This window comes from Oncorhynchus keta, chromosome 28 (assembly GCF_023373465.1).
Source record: "Oncorhynchus keta strain PuntledgeMale-10-30-2019 chromosome 28, Oket_V2, whole genome shotgun sequence".
In the NCBI taxonomy this organism is placed as follows: Eukaryota; Metazoa; Chordata; class Actinopteri; order Salmoniformes; family Salmonidae; genus Oncorhynchus; species Oncorhynchus keta.
The window spans coordinates 44,688,783-44,712,662 of record NC_068448.1 but is presented as its reverse complement, the minus strand read 5'-3'; the positions used below and the strand labels follow the sequence as shown (position 1 = coordinate 44,712,662).

Sequence of the window (23,880 nt, the reverse complement as noted above, 5' to 3'; positions counted from 1 at the left end):
GGAAGCAGCAATGGTAAGGTAACATACCCTGCCCTCTGGGTTCTTGTCCGGATGGTACTTCTGTGCCAGTCTGAAGTAGGCCTTCCTGATCTTACTCTCCTCATGCCTGTGGAAAAACAATTGTATAACAATCAGAAAATCTAAAATATTCCATCTACAGAGTACCAATATACATCTTGTAGAGGAGAGATGACAGATGGAAGGGAGAAGCATATTTATCTTCATATATGAATGGCCACTTACTGTCCCTGACCCTTGGGCAGGATGAGGACTTCGTAGGCATCATCTACAGACATGGAGGGAGGCTTCTTCTCCACTTCCCTCTTCCAGGCCTCCAGGGCATCCTTCAGCAGCTTCACCTGCAGGGGGCAGAATACAATAGAGACCAATGATGATAGCACTATTAGGGTCTCCATCCCTTTCATATACACTTTTAGTATAGGTGCTGCAATCAGAAACTCTTCCAAAACAGACTTTCATTTGTCAATCAGCCTCTCACAAGCCCATTCTACCATCATATAGTTGCACGCACACACGCACAGTTAACATCAACATACGGGCTCTCGGATGGGCCAGTTCGGGAAGCGGTTGGCGTCACACAGGTGCCGGAGGTAATAGATGTTGCAGAAGAGCTCGTTGTCCAGCTGGGGGAAGCTGACCACGGGGATGGGGCAGTACTGGTAGAGGGCCCGCGTGTTGCTGTACAGCCGTGGGCTGAAGTCGGCCAGATGGGCCGCAATTTTCTCTATCATCATCCGCCTGGGAGGGGGGGATGAGGCAGATGTGTAGATGAGTGAGAGAGAGAGAGAGACTTGGTCCAAAAACATTCCTTCAACACCCATCTGGTCCTTCTAATCCAGTAAAAATAAATCTTTGGGGATACTGCCTGAGATTTGATTCCAGACTGTGCAAAAGACCGTCAAAGGACAATAACAGCAAGCTTCTGTCTACCTCATCTCACTGCTCCAGATGGCCTCTGGCGTGTCAAACTCTCCAAGGAAGATCTCGGAAAAGCGTTCTGCCTCGTAGTTTTCCAGGTAACACACCATGGCCTCGGGCAGGACCGGCCCCAGAACACTGCGCTGCACGATGTCTGTACCTTTGGCCTCGTCTGACTTAAAGGCCTGCTTCAGGTGAGTGTACTTCAGGAACCTAAAGGAAACCATAAGACATAATGTAGGCCAACAGAAAAATCATTAAAAACACATGGATGGATAGACACACACACGAAGTCGGAAGTTTACATACACTTATGTTGGAGTCATTAAAACTTATTTTTCAACCACAAATTTCTTGTTAAACTATAGTTTTGGCAAGTCGGTCATGCGTGGATCGGAGTGTGTGCGTGAGTGTATGACATGTGTGTGTGTCTGATTGCATCTCTCCACCAGTCTGACCTGGCCACAGGCAGCACATTGGAGCCGGTGTACATCATGATGAAGAAGAAGATGCCGGTGAGGTAGAGGCGTTGCAGGTTGGGGTTGTCCTGCATCACCAGGTACAGCACGTTGGCCACCTTCTCTACCAGGATGGGGTCAAAGGTCAGCAGCAGCTGATTGGAGAAGGGAGGAGGAAATAGTACACATATCATTACATTTGATTTAACCAGGAAGTGCCATTGAGGTCAGAAGACATCTTTCACAAGGGAGACCTGGGTCTACATTTAACTCTGTACATTTCAGGGCTCGTAATCATAAAGCGTTTCAGAGTACAAGTACTGATCTATGATAAGTTTGACCTTTTAGATTATAAACAATGGAGCGTGGTACCTGATCCTAGATCAGCACACCTTATGAGATCCTTTATGAATACCAGTCCAGCTGGCTAAAGTGGTAGGATAGTGATTTGAATGACAACCAAACATGTGAATGTTATTAACTATGGGAGGGAGATGGAGCTGATAATAAGTTGGTTTCACTCACCTGGACAATGTGAGGGAGGCAGGTGTTGTCACTGATCATTCTCTTGATCTTGGGTAAGGGACGAATAATGGCATTGTCCTGGTCCCTGGGGAAAGACGGAGACATACTCACACTTTAAACTGGGTTTCAGTGAGAGACAAAATGAAAGAGGATAAAAGAGGGAGAAAATTAAAGTGAGAATGAAAGAGCAAGAGGGGGAATGAAAGAGAATAAGAGAAAGAACGAAAGAAAGTAAGAGACATTGAGAGAGAACAGAAGTGGGGAAAAGGAGATAACTGATGATCTTCTCCCTACCTGCTGGGGTAGTAGGAGCACATGGTGATGAGCATGTTGAGGATGAGCGTGGCCAGGTCTGTTTCGTTCATCACTGCCTGCCCGCTGGCTAGCAGGCACCACTTGAGCTGGGGGATGGCATGCAGGGGGCGCCAGCTGTCCATGCCCTGGGCCCAGCACCGCGTCTTGGCCATCAGCACTCCTGTGTTCCAGAATTCCTGCATCTGGAGCGGGGGGGCACATGCATGTGTTCAGTCATAAAGATATCATACTTAGGGATAGTTCACCCATGTTACAAAATGTACCTTTTCATGGAGATACCAACAAAACTAATTAATGCAACTGGATCCAGATAATCAGACCTAAGAGCTTTCTTTTGAAGTAGAGCTAAGCCTTAGTCTGGGTTTTGCATTCAATAGAAACATACCTCTTCGAAGCTAAAGGGGCCCCTCCTCTCTTTGTCCGCGTTCCCAAAGTACCACTCCTTCTCGCTCTCCCTCTTCATGTCCGCCCCGGCCTCGATCACATTGCTCTGACAGACATGTTATTAGCATGAAACCAGACAGACTGGCCTGTTACTGAAGCATATAGCTGCCAAAATTCGAGTTGAATTCCAACAGCTATACGCTTCAATCACCTGTAACTGTATCAAAACATAACTTTCGATATGTGATGAGAAGAATATGCTACCATTTGGGTGTCAGACAGGGCAGCGGTAAAGACCTACCTGTAGTGGGATGGTGGCTCGGCTGGTGTGTAGGTGGGCCAGGGTGAGCAGGTCCACTAGGATGCGAACTCCATTGGAGTCAATCACCTCCTTCACATTTTTCTTGTTGAGAATGAGTTTGTTAAGGAAAAGGATCAGTCTGTCTCGTTCCAGTTTGTCTGTAGACTGTAAATACAGAGGGGGAGAGGGAAGAGTTACCATTTCAGAACTGTGCCAAAAGGAACTGACAGTGTGTGTGTGTGGCTTAGACGGCATATGTGTAATATATGTCGAGTTCCCCTGTATTTGGGAGGGGAAAAGCTGTGTAGCCTAGTGCTTCTTTGTGTTTATGAGTCTATTATCAATTTTTTTTTAATCATGTATGGCAGTTTTTTTAAATTTTATTTAAAATCATTTTACCCCCTTTTCCAATTTCGTGGTCTCAAACTGTTAGTAGTTACTATCTTGTCTCATCGCTACAACCGTACGGGCTCGGTAGACGAAGGTCGAAAGCCATGCGTCCTCCGAAACACAACCAAACCAAGCCGCACCGCTTCTTTAACACGCGCATCCAACCCGGAAGCCAGCCGCACCAATGTGTTGGAGGAAACACCGTGCACCTGGCGACCTGGTTAACGTGCACTGTGCCTGGCACAGGAGTCGTTGGTACGCGATGAGACAAGGATATCCCTACCAGCCAAACCCTCCCTAACCCGGACGACGCTAGGCCAATTGTGCGTCGCCCCACGGACCTCCAGGTCGCGGCCAGCTGCGACAGAGCCTGGGCGCGAACCGAGAGTCTCTGGTGCCCTAGACCACTGCGCCACACTATGGCCTAAAATAAATTAATTAATGGGCAGAACATTATAATGTATATACAGGAATTTGATCAGTTAGGCATACGGTTCATGGAAAAATATTCAGATCTGGTAAAAGGCGAACATTTGGTCGTTTTAAATAGGCAAAAAAATAAATTAAATACTCTTTGGAACATGACTATAGAAATTGAAACATTGTCATTTCAGCAGATGATCAACATCCATTTAGGGATATTGGATCCAAAAGCATAACTGTCGTCACTGGTGGTTAGTGCAACAGTGCAATTCAATGCAGTATTAGCCTTATATTTAACAGTGCATACATACATCAATGCATACATACATACATATTAGCCTTATATTTAACTAATGAACATACATATACATACATACATACATACATACATACATACATACATACATACATACATACATACATACATACATACATACATACATACGTTCTCCCACTGAAAAAAGATGAGGCACCTGTAATTTTCATCATAGGTACACTTCAACTATGACAGACAAAATGAGGGGGGAAAAAAAATCCAGAAAATCACATTGTAGGATTTTTAATGAATTTATTTGCAAATTATGGTGGAAAATAAGTATTTGGTCAATGACAAAAGTTTCTCAATACTTTGTCATTTACCCTTTGTTGGCAATGACAGAGGTCAAACGTTTTCTGTAAGTCTTCACAAGGTTTTCACACACCGTTGCTGGTATTTTGGCCCATTCCTCCATGCAGATCTCCTCTTGAGCAATGATGTTTTGGGGCTGTTGCTGGGCAACACGGACTTTCAACTCCCTCCAAAGATTTTCTATGGGGTTGAGATCTGGAGACTGGATAGGCCACTCCAGGACCTTGAAATGCTTCTTACGAAGCCACTCCGTCGTTGCCTGGGCGGTGTGTTTGGGATCATTGTCATGCTGAAAGACCTAGCCACATTTCATCTTCAATGCCCTTGCTGATGGAAGGAGGTTTTCACTCAAAATCTCACGATACATGGCCCCATTCATTCTTCCCTTTACACAGATCAGTCGTCCTGGCCCCTTTGCAGAAAAACAGCCCCAAAACATTATGTTTCCACCCCCATGCTTCACAGTAGGTATGGTGTTCTTTGGATGCAACTCCGCATGCTTTGTCCTCCAAACACGACGAGTTGAGTTTTTACCAAAAAGTTATATTTTGGTAAAAATTGATCCCACAGTTGATTTCTTCAAACCAAGCTGCTTACCTATTGCAGATTCAGTCTTCCCAGCCTGGTGCAAGTCTACAATTTTGTTTCTGGTGTCCTTTGACAGCTCTTTGGTCTTGGCCATAGTGGAGTTTGGAGTGTGACTGTTTGAAGTTATCAGTATAAAAAGTCCACAAGTTCAAACAGGTGCCATTAATACAGGTAACGAGTGGAGGACAGAGAAGCCTCTTAAAGAAGAAGTTACAGGTCTGTGAGAGCCAGAAATCTTGCTTGTTTGTAGGTGACCATATACCTATTTTCCACCATAATTTGCAAATAAATACATAAAAAAATCCTACAATGTGATTTCCTGGATTTTTTTCTTCTCATTTTGTCTGTCATAGTTGAAGTGTACCTATGATGAAAATTAGAGGCCTCATCTTTTTAAGTGGGAGAACTTGCACAATTGGTGGCTGACTAAATACTTTTTTTTCAATATATCCACATAATTTCCCCCCCTCATGATGCCATCTATTTTGTGAAGTGCACCTGTCCCTCCTGCAGCAAAGCACCCCTACAACATGATGCTGCCACCCCGTGCTTCACGGTAGGGATGTTGTTCTTCGGCTTGCAAGCATCCCCCCTTTTCCCCCAAACATAACGATGGTCATTATGGCCAAACAGTTCTATTTGTGTTTCATCAGACCAGAGGACATTTCTCCAAAAGGTAGCATCATGTTGTTAGTCCCATGTTAGTCCCATGTGCAGTTGCAAACCGTAGTCTGGCTTTTTTTAATGGCGGATTTGGAGCAGTGGCTTTTTCCTTGCTGAGGACTCGTTTTACTGTGGATATAGATACATTTGTACCCGTTTCCTCCAGAATCTTCACAAGGTCCTTTGCTGCTGTTCTGGGATTGATTTGCACTTCTCGCACCAAAATACGTTCATCTCTAGGAGACAGAATGCATCTCCTTCCTGAGCGGTATGACGGCTGCGTGGTCCCATGGTGTTTATACTTGCGTACTCTTGTTTGTACAGAGGAACGTGGTACCTTCAGGCGTCTGGACATTTCTCCCAAAGATGAACCAGACTTGTGGAGGTCTACAATATATTTGGTCTTGGCTGATTTCCCCATGATGTTACGCAAAGAGGCACTGAGTTAGAAGGTAGGCCTTGAAATCCATCCACAGGTACACCTCCAATTGACTCAATGGATGTCAATTTGCCTATCAGAAGCTTCTGAAGCCATGGCATCATTTTCTGGAATTGTCCAAGCTGTTAAAAAGGCATAGTCAACTTAGTGTATGTAAACTTCTGACCCACTGGAATTGTGATACAGTGAATTATAAGTGAAATAATCTGTCTGTAAACAATTGTTGGAAAATTGACTTGTGTAATGCACAAAGTAGATGTCCTAACCGACTTGCCAAAACTATAGTTTGTTAACAAGAAATTTGTGGAGTGGTTGAAAAACAAGTTTTATTGACTACAGCCTAAGTGTATGTAAACTTCCCACTTCAACGGTACATGCATACATACATACCAAATATACACACACCCGTTCAAAAGTTTGGAGTCACTTAGAAATGTTCTTGTTTTTGAAAGAAAAGCACATTTTTTGTCCATTAAAATAACATCAAATTGATCAGAAATACAGTGTAGACATAGTTAATGTTGTAAATTACTATTGTGGCTGGAATCTGCAGATTTTATATGGAAAATCTACATAGGCGTACAGAGGCCCATTATCAGCAACCATCACCCCTTGTGTTCCAATGGCACGTTGTGTTAGCTAATCCAAGTTTATCATTTTAAAAGGCTAATTGATCATTAGAAAACCCTTTGGTTAGCACAGCTGAAAACTGTGCTATACAACTGGCCTTCTTTAGACTAGTTGAGTATCAGGAACATCAACATTTGTGGATTCGATTACAGGCTCAAAATGGCCAGAAACAAATAACTTTCTCCTGAAACGTGTCAGTCTATTCTTGTTCTGAGAAATAAAGGCTATTCCATGTGAGAAATTGCAAAGAAACTGAAAATCTCGTACAACGCTGTGTACTACTCCCTTCACAGAACAGCGCAAACTGGCCCTAACCAGAATAGAAAGAGCAGTGGGAAACTGAGCAAGAATACATTAGAGTGTCTAGTTCGAAAAACAGATGCGTCACAAGTCCTCAACTCGCAGCTTTATTAAATAGTACCCGCAAAACACCAGTTTCAACGTCAACAGTGAAGAGGCGACTCTGGGATGCTGGCCTTCTAGGTAGAGTTCCTCTGTCCAGTGTCAGAGTTATTTTGCCCATCTTAATCTTTTATTTTTATTGGCCAGTCTAAGATATGGCTTTTTCTTTGCAACTTTGCCTAGAAGGCCATGTCTGACAAATTCTCTAAAACAACATTGGAGAGAAATGAAAATTAAATTCTTTGGCAACAGCTCTGGTGGACATTCCTCACTTAGCATGCCAATTGCAAGCTCCGTCAACATTTTTGACATCTGTGGCATTGAGTTGTGACAAAACTGCACATTTTAGAGTGGCCTTTTACTGTCCCCAGCACAAGGTGCACCTGTGTACTGATATTGCTGTTTAATCAGCTTCTTGATATGCCACACCTGTCAGGTGGATGGATCATCTTAGCAAAGGAGAAATGCTCACTAACAGCTTTTTGTGTGTATGGAACATTTCTGGGATCTTTTATTTCAGCTCATGAAACATGAGACCAACACTTTACATGTTGCGTTTAAGTTTGGTTCAGTATATAATGATTACATTGTTATTATGCATTAGCCTACAAGCTATATATTTTAGATTGATATAAAACTGGTATTTTATTAGATAGCCTTCAGCTTTCATATAGTGAGTTTCCCAGCCAAGCCAACCCCAGCCGATGTGTTTTTGCGGGGCCAAGCGTGCACTGCAATTGAGTTCGCTTTGGCTGAACCATTCATGCAAAAATGTTGAGCTATAAAGCTTCAGTTTGCTATACTGTTTCGGCTATACTGCTTTGGTTTGTCTGTGTCAGCACCACTGACCCGGTCCAGCATGCCCATGATGTACTTGGTGTCAGTGAAGGGGCCAATCTCATTGCAGCACTTCCCATAGACGATAGTGAGGGCCTGTAGGCACAGGCACTTCATGGTGACTTTGGGTGTGAGCAGGAAACGGTGGTAGAGCTCATTGAAGAACTCATACCTAAGAGAGGGAAACAGAGAGAGAGCGAGAGAGCACGAGAAAGAGTGATGTATGGACGGAGGAATATTGTGATTGAAACGTTTACTTTGGAAAAATGTAACAATTGAAACATTTTAATTTATGCCTTTCAATTGGATGCAAGAGCAACATTGTCATTAGATGGCTTAGACATTAGACGGCTGATCATGTCGTAGGTAGCGGATATCTTACGATCTCTTGATGGACCCCGACTCGTCCGTCTGATCCTCTTCCAGCAGCAGACGCAGGTAATAATCACCAATCTTGATCTCATCCGAAAGGCACTCGTACTTGACCTGCAACACACACACACGCAAAAGCACACAACCCACACACATGTTAGCTACCAATCCACATGCTGTGTGGATTAATGATCATATCATCGTAATTTGGTTTGAACCATGACCTCAAACTCCTGGTGGTTCCAGGAAATGACGCTAGTGTTGCCCAGCTCGCGGTCTACACCAAAGGCCCTCATTTCTCCCTCCAGAGCATCCCGCAGCTCCTCCCGTGTCTTCAGGTTCCAGATGAGGTTGGGCCGTGCGTGGTCCAACTGGAACCTGCGACAAAGGAGAACCAGAGATGGGACTACTTATCCAAAACCAAAATCAATCACTTTTCATGCATTGATTGAATTTATTTCATAATTTAAAGTAGAAGGCTGCTCCAGATGGAGAAACATGTATATACATGAAAAATGATTGAGGGCAAAACACAATTAAGCCTATACTAGTAAGAAAGCCATTTTGTGAGTACGTGACCAAGTGTAGCTGTAGTACCTGTAGTAGAAGAGCTCCCAATTGGCTTCAATCTTGATCCTCTGTCTCCTCTTCCTCAGAATGACAGGCTTTTGGTTGGGGTTCTATAGAAGAGCAGCCAAGAACAATGTCAGTCAGTCACTACTACACATTCTCTCTGGGTTGTTGGACAACTGCTCTACATGAAAGGATAAGACAATGTGAGTGGATGATTATGATTATGACACCAGTCACACCAGCGTTCATGGTAGCCTGAGTGCCAGTCTTTTTGTGCTATCATGCCAACTCCCTGTCACTCATTGTCAAACAAAATTGTCATGTTTGGCTTGATAATGACAGTAATGGAGTTGGCAAGGGTACATACAGATCTGGATCTAGACTACGTTAAAAAAGGTACAACAGTCAAACAGATGATAGATAAAAACAAATACGAAGGTATGGCATGTATTGAATAGTGATGGGGGAAAAATGTATAGTTACATATCGGGATATTTTTTTTTATTTGATTTTTGTGACTAAATCTTTATACATTTTTCTTGTTGGGGGGGGGGGCTACATGCACAATACACCAATTCATATAATTGAATAGTTAGCGTGCATCAAAGAGCAAAGCGGTCATCAAGGCAAAGGGTGGCTACTTTGAAGAAACTCAAATATATTTTCATTTGTTTAACACTTGGTTACTCCAATGGGATCACCTTGCCTGCAACTTCTAGTTATTCGGAATGGAGAGAGAGCAGAGCAGGCACTGCCTGTTATTACTATGTCTGAGGGATTGGCATATAGAATTTAAAATCATATTAATGAAATTGGAGCCAAGTTCCATATTATCCAACACCAATCAAAGATATGCCCATTCTAGTCTATCAAATAATTTTTATACGTCGAGAGATAGAACTGCCCATGGAGCATTGGTTTCTGATGAAGCATATAATGGAGGTTGTCTTTTTTGAACAAATACGCTTTGGGGACAGGACGACAGACTTTTAGAAAAATGTTCATATCTGTGTTTATCACAGATAGAGAGCGATAGCGAGCGCACTGGGTGGTGTCATGAACCTTTATAACTTTTTTAATTTTTTTAAAATAAAAGCTAAATTAGTGCTGTATTTACGCCCCTTCCAAATAAACCTTTGTGAACGGCTGTGTTTATCATTTCAAGTAACAGTGGACCTAATTGGTTCCAACATTTGAAATTGACCTCAGGCGGAATAACGTCACAACCAGGTGACTTGCCTTTATTCATGTTATCCAATGACCCTTTGAGTTCAAAGAGAGAGACTTGTGGGCTCTCAAGCTGGCTTCCTCTGTTGAAAGAAGAGGAGTTCTTATCTCTTTAAAAAGTAGACTTGATCTGACTGGATTTACAAACAGAGGTGTACAATTTGTTCTAGAAAAGGGAGAATCTTCAGTTGATTAATTTAGGTTCTGATAGTAATTCACCTGTGACAGATTCAATAGTGGCAATATCCGCTAATTGATCATTACTGCAACGCTTGTTTGACAGTAGACAATATTATTTTTGAAGTCAAGTCATATTGCCAATATCACAATATTATTGGCTGTTGGCTATACCTGCCCCTACTCCAGTGCTTTTCCTTCATTACTTGTTCCCCATCTTTTTTTCTTTAAATAGGGAGCCAATTCATTTTCAGCACTTTTATTTCCATGACTGATTAAAACTAGTTCTCGCATGGCTCCATCTTGTCCCTCTGCAGCAGACATATGGTGAGTAATATGTTTGAACATCTAATCTCAATAAAATCACAGTATCAAATCGCAATACATTTACTGACCAGATCAGTCACTCAATATAGTCTTCGTTCACAGTCACTGCTCTCTTTGTCTGTTCCTAAGGCTAGAACTGAGATGGGGAAACAATCTTTCTCCCATAATGCCCATTCATCCTGGAACATGCTTCAGAAGATTTTAAAGTTAGGGCAGTTAGTGTCCTGGGCAGTTAGTGTCCTTGCCTGTTTTTAAGACTCTGATCGACAACACTGTTTGTGATAACTGCAGTTGTTTCTAAACTGCAGTTGTTTCTAATCTTCAATTGTATCTTTAACTTGTGACACTGTCTTTTGTGTGTATTCTGTATTTTTCTGTAACGTTTTATGGACACGCTGCTATTTCCCTGTTTTGCCTTCTTGCCAGGTCACCCTCCCAAAATAGGTTTAAAACCTCAATGGGTTTTAACCTGGTTAAATAAAAACTATTTAAGCACAAAAATGTTTTACTGTATTGATAAATTCAAATGGACCACCAGGTGAAAAATACTATCATGATAACAAACACCAACAAAAACACAACCTTCGGCATAAACAGTGACAAAATCGAAATACAGAGATGGGATCACAAAACATAATGTGTTGCATGAGCTCTAAATGATTGACAGGTAAGAGGGGGAGGGGTCAAGAGGGAGGATGAGGGGGTCAGTTCTACTTACCAGGTTATTTCTGTCCTGCTGCATTTCATTGACAGCCGAGAACCACAACAGGCAAGAGAGGGAGCATGGGGCAAGAGACAGAGAGAGATTATTGGTCCTCAGTTGGATCAAACAGAGATGCTTCTCAATGGCGTTAGGTCAAAGGTCATCTGCATCATAATCCAAATCTTTATCGACAAAAACAGTCTCCAGTTCAGATTCACCCACATTTTTATCAAATTAGTAAGATTTAAATGCAAATAATAACAGTTGTGGTAGTGATTTGAGTGTTTTGTGGTGATTGGTTGGCAAATAAAAGTCAATTCAATTATTGATTTGAGCTGGGATCACCTATACCCAGATTAAGCCTTTAAAAATTGTCTCATTCAGAATATGCACTAATAAGTTCCTTTTTATCTTCGCAGACTAAGAAAAACTAGTGTGATGAGAGAAAATCCCAGGAAAATGCCAAATTATTAAGGATAGGTGAACTTTGGTTTGTGGCAGCGTCGTGGCCCAGTTGATATAATTTGATTAAAGATTTGAAGGGAAGCCAGAGCAGAGGCAGCTGTGTCCCGTACAGGAGGACAAAGAGTGTCTTCTGTTAATGACTGACCCGGTCAGATGGTCTACTCTACGCAACGACACAAATTAGTCCTAACAAGACTTGTAATTTGTTACACTAACTCTGTTACTGTAAATGCTTGCATTACATTCTGTCACCATAACTCGGTGTTATTCACTCAGGGGCATCATTCACACTTACTCTCCCAAAGTAGAAGTCATTACACTTTAAAACCTCTTAAGGATCCACACCTTTTTTTCAATTTTCACCTAAAATGACATACCTAAATCTAACTGCCTGTAGCTCAGGCCCTGAAGCAAGGATATGTATATTCCTGATACCATTTGAAAGAAAACACTGAAGTTTGTGGAAATGTGAAATGAATGTAGGAGAATAACACACTAGATATGGTAAAAAAATAATTAAAAACATTTTTGTTCTCTTTGTACTGTCATCTTTGAAATGCAAGAGAAAGGCAATAATGTATTATACCAGCCCAGGCACAATTTAGATTTTGGCCAATAGATGGCAGCAGTGTACGTGCAAAGTTTAAGACTGCCCAAATGTGCCTAGGTGGTTTATTAATAACTTTTCAAATTCATAACTGTGCACTCTCCTCAAACAATAGCATGGTATTATTTCACTGTAAAAGCTACTGTAAATTGGACAGTTCAGTTAGATTAAGAAGAATTTAAGCTTTCTGCCAAAATCAGATATGTCTGTGTCCTGGGAAATGTTCTTGTTACCTCATGTTAATCGCATTAGCCTACGTTAGCTCAACTGTCCAGCGGGGGACCCACCGATCCTGTAGAGGTTTAAAAAAAGATTTCTGTGGATCCCTCTGACACACATAGACAAGCAGAGACACCACACATGAAGTAAGCAGTGCATATGCTAGCCATGGGCTCCTGAGTAGCGCAGCAGTCTAAGGCACTGCATCTCAGTGCTAGAGGCTTCACTACAGACCCTGGTTCGATTCCAGGCTGCATCACATCTGTCCGTGATTGGGAGTCCCATAAGGAGGAGCACAATTGGCCCAGCGTCGTACGGAGTAACAAATACGAATTTGTTCTTAACGTCTTTGGGGCAGAGGGCAATATTTTCACATCCGGATGAAAAGCGTGTCCAAAGTAAACAGCCTGCTACTCTGGCTCAGAAGCCAGGATATGCATATTATTAGAAGATTTGGATAGAAAACACTGAAGTTTGGATAACTGTTTGAATGATTCGGAGTATAACAGAACTTATTTGGCAGGCGAAACCCAGAGGACAAACCATCCAGGTTTTTTTTCTAGTGAGGTCACTCTTTCCAATGGGTTTTCATTGGGAATCTAGAATTCTAAGGCAGGGGCTTGCAGTTCCCATCGCTTCCACTGGATGTCAACAGTCTTTAGAAATTGGTTGAGGTTTTTAATTTGTGTAATGAAGAAGTACGGCCATCCAAAACGAGGGTAATTTGACATGTACTGTTAGATAGAGGCGCGTGACCAGAAATGCTCGCTACACTTTGTTATCATCCTGTATTGAACGCTGTGTATCCAGTCTTCAATTTTATTGATTATTTACATAAAAAAAAAAACTAAAGTTGTATTACAAAAGTATTTTGAAATGTTTAGACAATGCTTACAGGTAACTTTTGAGATATTTTGTAGTCACGTTGCGCAAGTTGGAACCGGTGTTTTTCTGGATCAAACGAGCCAAATAAATGGACATGTTGGATATATATCGACGGAATTAATCTAACAAAAAGGACCATTTGTGATGTTTATGGGACATATTGGAGTGCCAACAGAAGAAGCTCGTCAAAGGCATTAATATTTTATTTCTGTGTTTTGTGTCGCGCCTGCAGGGTTGAAATATGCTTTTCTCTCTTTGTTTACTGGGGTGCTATCCTCAGATAATAGCATCGTTTACTTTCGCCGTAAAGCATTTTTGAAATGTGAGAGGTTGACTGGATTCACAGCAAGTGTAGCTTTCATTTGGTATATTGAATGTGTGATTTCATCCAAGTTGAATTTTTATAGTAATTTATTTGAATTTGGCGCACTGCATTTTCACTGGATGTTGGCCAGGTGGGACGCTTACCGTCCCACATATCCCAGAGAGGTTAATGCAACCGCTGTGTCAGATTTTTTAAAAACTTTACGGAAAAAGCATAATCTGAGAGCGGCGCTCAGAGCCCAAACCAGCCAGAGAAATATCCACCATGTTGGATAGTCAACATTAGTATTATAAATATTCACATACCTTTGATGATCTTCATCAGAATGCACTCCCAGGAATCGCAGTTCCACAATAAATGCTTGTTTTGTTTCGATAATGTCCATCATTTATGTCCATTTATGTCCAAATAACTTATTTTGTTTGGTAAACAAATCCAAAAGCGTGTTCTAGTCCATTCGGACGAAACGTTTAAAAAGTTATATTACAGGTCTTAGAAACTTGTCAAACTAAGTATAGAATCAATCTTTAGTATGTTTTTATCATAAATGTTCAATAATGTTCCAACCGGAGAATTACATTGACTGTAGAAAAGCAATGGAACGAGAGATACCTCTCATGTGAAAGCGCGTGACTGAGAATGAGGCTGCTGGCAGACCCCTTAGTCAAATAGCTCTCATCCGGCCCCTCTTCACAGGAGCAGCCTGAAACAACGTTCTAAAGACGGTTGACATCTATATGGAACCCATATCCCACTGTGTATTCGATAGGGGTGAGTTAAACTACAAAACTCAGATTTCCCACTTCCTGTTTGGATTTCTGACTGCCATATGAGTCCTGTTATACTCACAGACATCATCACTCACAGACATCAAACAGTTTCAGAAACTTCAGGGTGTTTTCTATCCAATACTACTAATAATATGCATATATTAGCATCGGACTGAGTAGGAGGCAGTTCACTCTGGGCACGCTATTCATCCAAAAGAGAAAATGCTGCCCCCTATCCCAAAGAAGTTAAGTAACTTACAAAGGTTAAATAAAACATTTATAGATAAAATATCTACTCAGTGGCCTCATATAACAGCATAGAAAACAGTTTGTTAGAATGTTGTTCAAAACCCACAGGTTGCCTGAGTGTCTCCCCCAAGCTAGGTAATGGCAATGCTGCTGGATGTTAGCCATGCTAACTGGTACTACAGTACCTGGGCCAGAATGAAGCCCCTGAATGGGGAAGAAAAGTGAGCAGCGAGTTCCTCTCCTCACCTCCTTCTGGGCAATGCCCATCTTGTCCCTCCAGTGCATCAGCACAATGTCAGCCTTCTCCTTGGCAAACTTCTCTACCTCTTTGGCTGCTTTGCCCGCCACCCGCTGCCAGTCAGGCACCTTTTGCCGACCAAACTGGTCCTGTATTCGACAAACAGAGAAAAATATACAGTACTGCTAACATACAAGCACACATTCCTTTCTAAAAAGGTACTACAGTAGAGTGGGTACAGGGGAATTTGGGCAAGTGTCTCTACAACAGGTTACCGTGGCGATCTTGACGTTGTCTCGGATGTGCATCCTGTCCACATCTTTCTCCGGAACGGGATCAAGGCTGTCCAGGTATGCCAGCAGCCCCGTCGGCTGAGGGGAGAGAGAGATGGAGAGAATGTACACAATATCAAGTTCCCTGCCCCTGACAGTATGGATGGTACACAAGTGAAGTGCCTGAACACCTGTCTAGTGCCTCACCAGTATTCTCTTGAGGAGGTTCATGGCAATGGGGTTCTCTGCAGTCCACAGGCCCACAAGGTGACGACTTAGCTGCCTGTGGGAAAACAGTTAAAAAACCATGAGTGAGTTTGTCAGAATCCTAAATTGAGATAAAGATACATAATTTGGACTTTTGAGTAAATCATGCATGGATGTTATGGGAGATTTGTGTATAAATCTGAAGCAAACAGATTTCGACCCATTGTCCTTTACCTGTTGGTGAGCATCCTCTGGTCTGAGCTGACGGTGAACATGGAGGTGTGTAGGTGTCTGGGCAGTGCCCCCTCACTCAGAGCCAGCTCCTGCATCTTAGTGGCTATCTCCTTATCCCCCTCCTTATAAACAAAACAAATATTAATCTTGATCATCACCAATACGATCACCAAAATCCTTCTATTTTTCATATAAAGTCCTGCTCCCCCAGCCTCACCTCAATGATGGCCTTCATGACCAGGCCTGCTCCCTTCACAATGGCCATAGAGGGGTGCTAACAAAAAACAAAAAAAAGTCACATACCTTATACAAAGCAGGTCATACAAAGACACTGTGTAGACGCTCCTTCTTTTCAATTTGTCTTTTCGTTTTACCCACCTCCACCTTTTACCCTCTTTCACTAATTGTTTTTCCTTGTTAGGAAAAGTCATAAAATCCACAATCCTCCCATCATTTCCCCTTTCCCTTAGTCTGAAATTCAAACAAATAAATGAGCATATCCGTTGGATTCCATACTACCTTTCTCTCACACCTAGCTACCTGGAAGATTTTGAAGAGGCTGCGTCCGTTGGAGGCCACCATCTCTAGCAGCATATCAAACTGCTGACCCTCGCTGGTCTCGCTGTAGGGGGCGCACAGGGCAAAGGTCAGGAAGTCTAGCAGCGAGCTGATCACCAGTGCCCCTGTGCCGTGTTCCTAGAGGGAGGGTAGAGAAGTGGAAGAAAGAAGAATGTAAAGAAGACTGTCAATAAAGAACGAAGATGGCTTCCTTTGGTTTACTGCCGTGCTTCGAGACGACCAACAAAAAAAGGTTAGTAGAGGTTGAGGCTGACACACGTACCACGTTGCTGACAAACTTCTCTAGAAGGTTCTCCAGGAATTTCTTGGAAGACATCAGTGACGCCTTGTTCAGTTGCTCCTGACGCAGGTCGTAGTCATCATGCATCGGCTGCAAATTAAAATAGCTATTCAATTGAAAATTCTCAATTTAAAATTGTGCATTAACAAAAGCAGTCACAGTCCGTGTACGGTCATGTCACCACACCAATATTGTGTGTAAGATAGTGTGTGCGCTTTCAGTACCTGCTCAGGGAATGCAAATGGCACTTACACACATAAGAGCACAGAGCATGTCTATGGCGGCGTGTGTCACTCCGTTGTTGTTCCTCTTCAGAGCTTTCACCGTTTTCACCCCCAACTTCTCCCGGAACCTGCAAAACACACACACACACACAGATTATACTAGAGAGACTCACTCATTCATTTCATTGACATGATAGGGAGACAAGGGGGACAGTCATTGACACTGGAAATTCAAAAAGGGCCTTTGATACACAAATATCTTTTTCAATGGGTCTGGGGGTTTATTCTCAATTCCACAGGAACCAAGAATAGAAATACACATCCTCTCATACATCTCAGTGACCCCAGAGGAGAGATAGATAGTGTCCTGGATATATGAGAGAGAAAGAGAGACCCAGTTCAGAGAGAGAGAGAGAACGAAATAGAGAAAGAGATAAGCACAAACTGTACACAGGCAGACAGAGGTGAAGAGATGGACGGATGACATCACTTCTCTTTTGCTCTCCCAGTGTTTGAGACACATTAAAGGAGAGTAGTAGACAGATGAAAGGAGAGCAGACAGATAGCAGGCTAGCCAGCCAGAGACAGACAGCAGGCCAGAGAGACAGAAACAGAGCAACCGGGCAGAGGCAGACAGACGTAGTCGGTCAGTGAGTCAGACAGAGGAGGTTAGACAGACAAGAGGCAGAGAAGGAGGGAAAACAGACAGAGGGCAGACTGAGATGTATGGATTCATATTTACGTTCCATCTGTGAATCCAGACCCTTGACCAGACCTTGGAATGACAGAGTATGTCTGTTACCTACACGCTTACCACAACACTAATACACAACACTGCATAGCAATAATTAGTAGGAGAGGGGGTGGAAAGAGAAGAAGGATAGGGAGAATGTAGCAGTGGTGGGGAGAGATGAGAACAATTAGACAGTCAGAGCTTTGAAGGAGGGAGAGAGGGGTAGTGAGAAGTCAGGAAGAAATGTTAGCAGTGTGTGTGTTTTGATGCCTTACTTGGGCAGCTGTGTGAAGGCCTGGAAACCTGCCTTGGAGGCTACGAGGCGTCGGATGGCGTGAAAGTGACTCTCCAGCTCGGCGTTGAGGCCCGGCAGCTCACACTCCTGGGACAGCAGGGCCAAGATGGCGTTACTGATCAGCTTCTCCTTGTTCTCTGAAAAAAGACCCTGAGAGACGGCCGGAGGAAAGGAGTGTTAAGGTAGGCCTAATACACTTACAGACAAGACACACTCTCCTTGGTAGGCTTGAACACTCACGTCTTGGGTGACTGCATGCAGCACACCGCTGTAGGATACGTTAGCGTTGAATCTGAACACTGCGTCTGCAAAGCTTCCATCTGAGAAGGACAGACAGAGACACTGTCAAACTAGTTCTCATCCGAGCCTGAAAGTTAAAGCCTGGTCCGACATTACATAAATTAAATGAGCCGAGCGCAAAAAAGGAAGATTTCTAGAAAACAGTATATTGATTTAAACTGGTGTTGAGAACAATTCGGCGGAGGCGGGCTGAAGCTGAGTGAGGAGACGAGGAAACAGCCCTTGGGCACTGGTTCTCAATCCTGGTCCTGGGGACCCAAAGGGTTGCACATTTTTGTTTTTGCCCTAGCACTACACAGCTGATTCAAATTATCAGCTCATCATGAGGCTTTGAATCAGGTTTGTAGTGCTAGAGCAAAAATAAAAATGTGCACCCCTTTGGGTCCCCAGGATCAGGTTTGAGAACCACTGCCCTTGGGCCTACAAAAAGAGCAGAGAGGAAATCTCACCTTAGTTATGATCCACTGAATGACGAAAATATTGAAGTAAAGTAGGATCATGTAATTAAAGGTATGTATCAAATTGTTGCTTAAACTGAAACCCCCAAAGTCATATCCAATCATTATACAAATTTAAAGCAATAGTCATATGTGGTCACTTCAGCACTGTTTTGATTGGGACAGCACCATTGGGGATTTTTTTTTTTTAAATGAACCCTTATTTTACCAGGTATATTGACTGAGAACACAGTCTCATTTACAGCAATGCCCTGGGAATAGTTACATTGAAGAGGAGGAGGGATAAATGAGCAAATTGGAAGCTGATTTTGATAAATCAATCAATGTCAGAACTTTATATTCACTGAATCTCCGTTTGGATATTTGGTAGGGATGTAACGATTCATCGCTAAGTACCCGTCCCTGATTCATACGTTTAAGACACTAGAGCATCGGTCTGCAGATCCCAAACAGATCCAAATGTAGCATGCGTCGGTCAGAAAAATCGATTCAAATATGACAAATCGCCGTTTCACAATTGTATATACATTTTTAGATGACATTATTTCTACCTTCAGAAAATACCTAATCTTTTGTGACAACTGATACTTCGACACTGAAGGTGAGGATGCAAGCATGTAATGGTGTTGACAGTCATTGATCTACAAGTAATTATTTTCCATGCCAACCCCAGGCAATATTAGTAGTCTACTGTCGTCAAACGGCGCACTGTGTCCAGCTTCACGCACTGACCAATGAGAGGTATGCGGCCTGATCTTACACATCTGCACGGTACCTTCAGCTTCAAAGGCAAAAAATAAAATAGTCAGCTTTATTAGTTGAGTGACAGCCTATGTATACTGGACAAAATTATAAACTCAACATGTAAAGTCCTTGAAATGTTCTATATACACATAAAGCTTATTTCTCTCATATGTTCCTTCACAAATGTGTTTACATCCCTGTTAGTGAGCATTTCTCCTTTGCCAAGATAATCCATCCACCTGACAGCTGTGGCATATCAATAGGCTGATTAAACAGTATGATCCTTCCACAGGTGCCCCTCGTGCTGGGGACAATAAAATGTGCAGTTTTGTCACACAACAATGCCACTGATGTCAAAAATGTTGAGGGAGCTTGCAATTGGCATGCTAAGTGCAGGAATGTCCACCAGAGCTGTTGTCAGAGAAATTAATGTTAATTTCTCTACCATAAGCTGCTTCCAATGTCGTTTTAAAGAATTTGGCAGTATGTCCAACAGGCCTCAACTGCAGACCACGTGTGACCACGTCAGCCCAAGACCTCCACATCTTCACCAGCTGATGAAACTGATGAGTATTTCTGTCTGTAATAAAGCCCTTTTGTTGGGAAAAACTCATCCTGATTGGCTGAGCCTGGCTCCCCAGTGGGTGGGCCTGATCCCAAATTGGTGGGCCTTTCAGTCATGTGAAATGCATAGATTAGGACCTCATGAATTTATTTCAATTGACTGATTTCATTATTTGAACTGTAACTCAGTAAAATCGTTAATTGTTGCATGTTGCGTTTATATTTTTATTCAGTATAATTTGATAGGTTATTGTTATCTATGCGAGGTTGAAAATGTTTTACCAGAATAAAAGTAAACGGTTAAAACCATTTGATTTTGAGATGGGGGTGAAATCCAAAATTATATTGGTAAGTGTTTGAGCTAGTTATTTAATCTGCAAAAATGAATTAGTGGGTGATGGTGATTTCAGAACCCAAGTGGGGGAGATAAAAGTACATTTAAAAAAAATATGCCACATTGCTGCCCCTTCCCCTAATCTGATAGGGGGGTGCTAGATGCCTAGTCTACCTCGTGGCTCAGCTCAGGTGCCTACATAGTACATACACACAAAAAAAATTAGGCTGGGGAAAGGTTAGCTAAATTGAGGTGAGTGCTCATGATCATCTTATTCATGTATTAGTTGATCAGAACATTTTGCCAGCATGTTACGTAGCTTAAAAAAGTGGCTTTTCCTCTACACTCTCATAGTAGCCCGTGCTACTCCCGTCCAAAAGCCGACAACTTGTCTGATAATCAATCGATGCGCTTCTCCTGATACTGAGATGCACTGCCTGTCGTGGTCTTGTGGATCCTCGTTCTCACGAGTACACTCCAGCCTAACCATATCGCAATTTGAAACACGACCACACATTTCTGGCCCAGTCAATATTAGAATCCTGGCGCCGCTAGGGGCCCCAGCTGTTGCAGCTGAGAAAGAGTGGTATTAGGATGAAGGTGCGCAGACACGCACAGTTTTTCTTTAACACAGCACGGTACGGCAAGCCCAAAACCCACTGCGCATTAATCAATTTCACAGAATTCGAGGCAGTCGGGCCACATAGAGTTCTCATTCTCAGGCCAAACCCAAAGTTAACCCCTCAATCCTTTAGAGATACAACAATTAATTTCGGTGTCAAATTCATTTGGGCACACCTGAGCGATTGCTATTGGACAAGCTCAGGTAGTACCACCCAGTTTAAGTCAGTTTTCTTCCATTTAGTGAATACTGAACACACCCCAGGTCAAAAATCAAACCTGTGATAGGGGTGTCACTCACTAGGGGGCGCTGCCAGAAATTTGAGGTGCAGGCTTTCCACTTCCTCGTCCACGGGCATGCTCATTAGGCCCCAGCGCTGGCCCCGCTGGGTGGGGGCCATCTTCACACACACGTCCCTATTCCCCGACGCACGCACCCCGTCCAGCAGGCTGGCCATTAGGGAGTCCCTAAACACACACATCAAATTAAGTCATTAGAAAGAGACAAGAATATGCAGATATGACGCACACACAGAAAATATATAAAAAGACAACGATGCAGGATCGGGAGTACAGTACATATGAGCAGGGTGTGAACAGAAACAGATTTAGTGAGCTTAGCCAACAGAAAAGAAAATGGGAGGGCAAATATGACATTTGCCATGATAGAGCTGTTTTGTGTGGTACCTGTCTGTAGAGCAGTACTTCCTGATCTGGCCTCTGATGAACTCTATGGTGAACACCTGGGGGTTCTCTGCATCGCAGATGAGAGCAAACACCTGCACACACACAACGGTGCTTCAGTGCAATTTACTTGAAAAAGACAAACATGGCATTTAACAGAGCCTGAGGCAGAGGCCAGGTCATAGAAATAGAATGAATAGAAATGACAGTTCTGAAACCCACATAACAAGGAAAATTAGACTTCTACCAATTCGATGAGTCAGCCCCAGTGTTTGTGTTGGAATTGTAACAGCCACTCACCTCTCCAAAGGGCTTGATGGTGACTATGTTGTAGGAGGCTGGGTCTCTCTCCACCAGACATGTCTCTGTCAGGCACAGGATCCTCTTGATGGGCTCCTGCCAGGGACAAACAGTACAGGAGAAGTTAGTCTCAAGCTGATAAGGGCCAGTTGACTACAAAGCACATTTTAATCTCAATGTCCTAACAAAGTCAAAATCTCCTCATAAAAAAGGTAAACAGGTCAAATAAAAAGGAAGGAACGATGGTGATGGCAGTTAGATTCTGACCGAGTGGCGCGGGGAGACCTTCTGCACCACGAACTCTGCCAGGGAGGTGATGCACTCGTCTGAGCCGTACTTCCCAAGCCGGTCCGTCACAAAGTCCTCGAAGGTAAGCGGGTCCTTACGCAGCCGCAGAGTGATGCCGATGAAGTTAGCCGCGTGCTCAATGGCGCTTTTGAGGATCTCGTCCCGATGCTCTGACGCAAACAGGTGCTGAGGGGGTTGGATGGGGCAGATAGAGAGAGGGATGGGGAGGTGGTGAGAGGGATGAGAGAGAAGAGAAAGAGGGATGGGAAGGTAGAGAGAGGGGGGGTGAGTGTAAGAGAGTGCAATTAAAACAGTACGTGCGCGAGTCAGTCCAGAAAGTGGAATTTCACAAGGGAATAAACACATTTATTTGCACACAGAAAATTCAACCTTTAGAGACGTACCAGGCGGCTGAAGCCCCCATAGAGGATGCAGAAGCCCCCCTGGTAGTCGTTGAGCTCTGCAAAGCACTCCAAGGAGCGGTAGTCGTAGGAGCACACAACCCGGTTGGTCTGGGGGTCAATCTGGTCGATTCCGCCCGGGGTCACCTCCAGGCTCACTGATTTCCGTGTGTCGCTCCAGTGGTGCTTGTAACAGTTGTAGCGCTGACGGGACACACACACACGTTAACAAAGTGGACAAAACTGGTCATGGCATCACGGCATAATATAGCTCTGGTCCAGGGTGTTACGTGCAGCTTGGGGAATGCTCGGCGTCAGCAAGCCACATGTACAGTAACACCCCGGACCAGAGCTAGACATGATAACGCCTAGAGATCTCAGACATTCAAACACAAACCAATCAATCAAATTGACAATGTCTGTTTTTTTTTATCCCTCACAACTAATGGATATAGAAACTGAACCACTATAGAAGACCCTGGTTTACAAAAATATGAAGATAATCCTTGTCTGTGCCTGGCTGCCCTTTTAAAAACAGAATATGTCCCAAAATGATACCCTATTCCCAATGTAGTGCACTACTTTTAACCAGGGCCTATAGGGGATAGGGTGCCATTTGAGACGTAACCATAGTGCTCCTCTTTGAAGAGATCACCAGGAAGTTGTATTGATCTGTGCTGTAGATGAAAGTCACCCTTTAGGGGAGCAGGCGAGTGGCTGCTCTATTCCAACCTCTCTCTCCCAGGGAAATGGGATTGTGCTGATGGAGGGGAACACAGACAGAGACTGCATCCCAAATGGCACCCTATTCTCTATTATAGTGCACTACTTTTAAACCAGTGCAAATGGCACTACATTGGGAATAGGGTACCATATTGGACGCAGTGTGAAACACTAAATAAAATCCTCAGGGTTCCTGACTGAGTCTGCTAGACCAGCTCAGTGCGGAGACATCCTATTATTATCGTCAACTCAGGAAGAACAACAACCAGAGGCTGCTCCACTCTGCCCTTCTTCCTCCTCTTTGCTCTACTCAACATGGCCCTGGGGTGTGTGGGGTGTTTGTTTTACTCGTCCCCTCCCCCTCCTTTGATTTGTTCTTATCGCCATTCATATTCTATTCTCCTCTATAGTGTGGTCATGCATTCTGTAAAGGAGCTCTTCAATTCTATCGGTTCTCCTTTCACTCGTTTGTTCAGGTCTTCATTCCCTCCCTCCTTTCGCCATTCCCTCAGTCAAGACTTACCCTGCCAGTGATCTTTCCCTCTGAGAAGTCTGTTCTGAATCTCTGCAGAGAGAAAGA

At 43.2% G+C, this 23,880-nt stretch overlaps 1 protein-coding gene across 5 annotated transcripts in view; it reads right to left on the bottom strand.

Moving 5' to 3' along the window:
- The window catches only part of LOC118361467 (dnaJ homolog subfamily C member 13-like), a 64,232-nt gene that overhangs the window by 14,273 nt on the left and 26,079 nt on the right, over positions 1–23,880 (bottom strand). For 3 of the 5 annotated variants that reach the window (XM_035741424.2, XM_035741428.2, XM_035741425.2), the window contains exons 5-35: positions 23,824–23,865; positions 22,581–22,781; positions 22,156–22,362; positions 21,889–21,984; positions 21,592–21,683; positions 21,206–21,372; positions 18,124–18,203; positions 17,864–18,033; positions 17,598–17,630; positions 16,884–16,983; positions 16,614–16,721; positions 16,313–16,468; positions 15,990–16,046; positions 15,773–15,894; positions 15,539–15,614; positions 15,335–15,430; positions 15,068–15,208; positions 11,317–11,334; positions 8,892–8,974; positions 8,519–8,672; positions 8,305–8,408; positions 7,935–8,094; positions 2,923–3,087; positions 2,623–2,727; positions 2,217–2,419; positions 1,923–2,007; positions 1,398–1,552; positions 952–1,152; positions 558–759; positions 244–359; positions 28–106 (exon numbers count right to left, since the gene is read on the bottom strand). In XM_035741424.2, the coding sequence (XP_035597317.1) occupies positions 28–106; positions 244–359; positions 558–759; positions 952–1,152; positions 1,398–1,552; positions 1,923–2,007; positions 2,217–2,419; positions 2,623–2,727; positions 2,923–3,087; positions 7,935–8,094; positions 8,305–8,408; positions 8,519–8,672; positions 8,892–8,974; positions 11,317–11,334; positions 15,068–15,208; positions 15,335–15,430; positions 15,539–15,614; positions 15,773–15,894; positions 15,990–16,046; positions 16,313–16,468; positions 16,614–16,721; positions 16,884–16,983; positions 17,598–17,630; positions 17,864–18,033; positions 18,124–18,203; positions 21,206–21,372; positions 21,592–21,683; positions 21,889–21,984; positions 22,156–22,362; positions 22,581–22,781; positions 23,824–23,865 (3,774 nt within the window). The remainder of the gene's footprint in view (positions 1–27; positions 107–243; positions 360–557; positions 760–951; positions 1,153–1,397; positions 1,553–1,922; positions 2,008–2,216; positions 2,420–2,622; positions 2,728–2,922; positions 3,088–7,934; positions 8,095–8,304; positions 8,409–8,518; positions 8,673–8,891; positions 8,975–11,316; positions 11,335–15,067; positions 15,209–15,334; positions 15,431–15,538; positions 15,615–15,772; positions 15,895–15,989; positions 16,047–16,312; positions 16,469–16,613; positions 16,722–16,883; positions 16,984–17,597; positions 17,631–17,863; positions 18,034–18,123; positions 18,204–21,205; positions 21,373–21,591; positions 21,684–21,888; positions 21,985–22,155; positions 22,363–22,580; positions 22,782–23,823; positions 23,866–23,880) is intronic. The other 2 variants (XM_035741426.2, XM_035741427.2) reach the window with 2 other exon arrangements.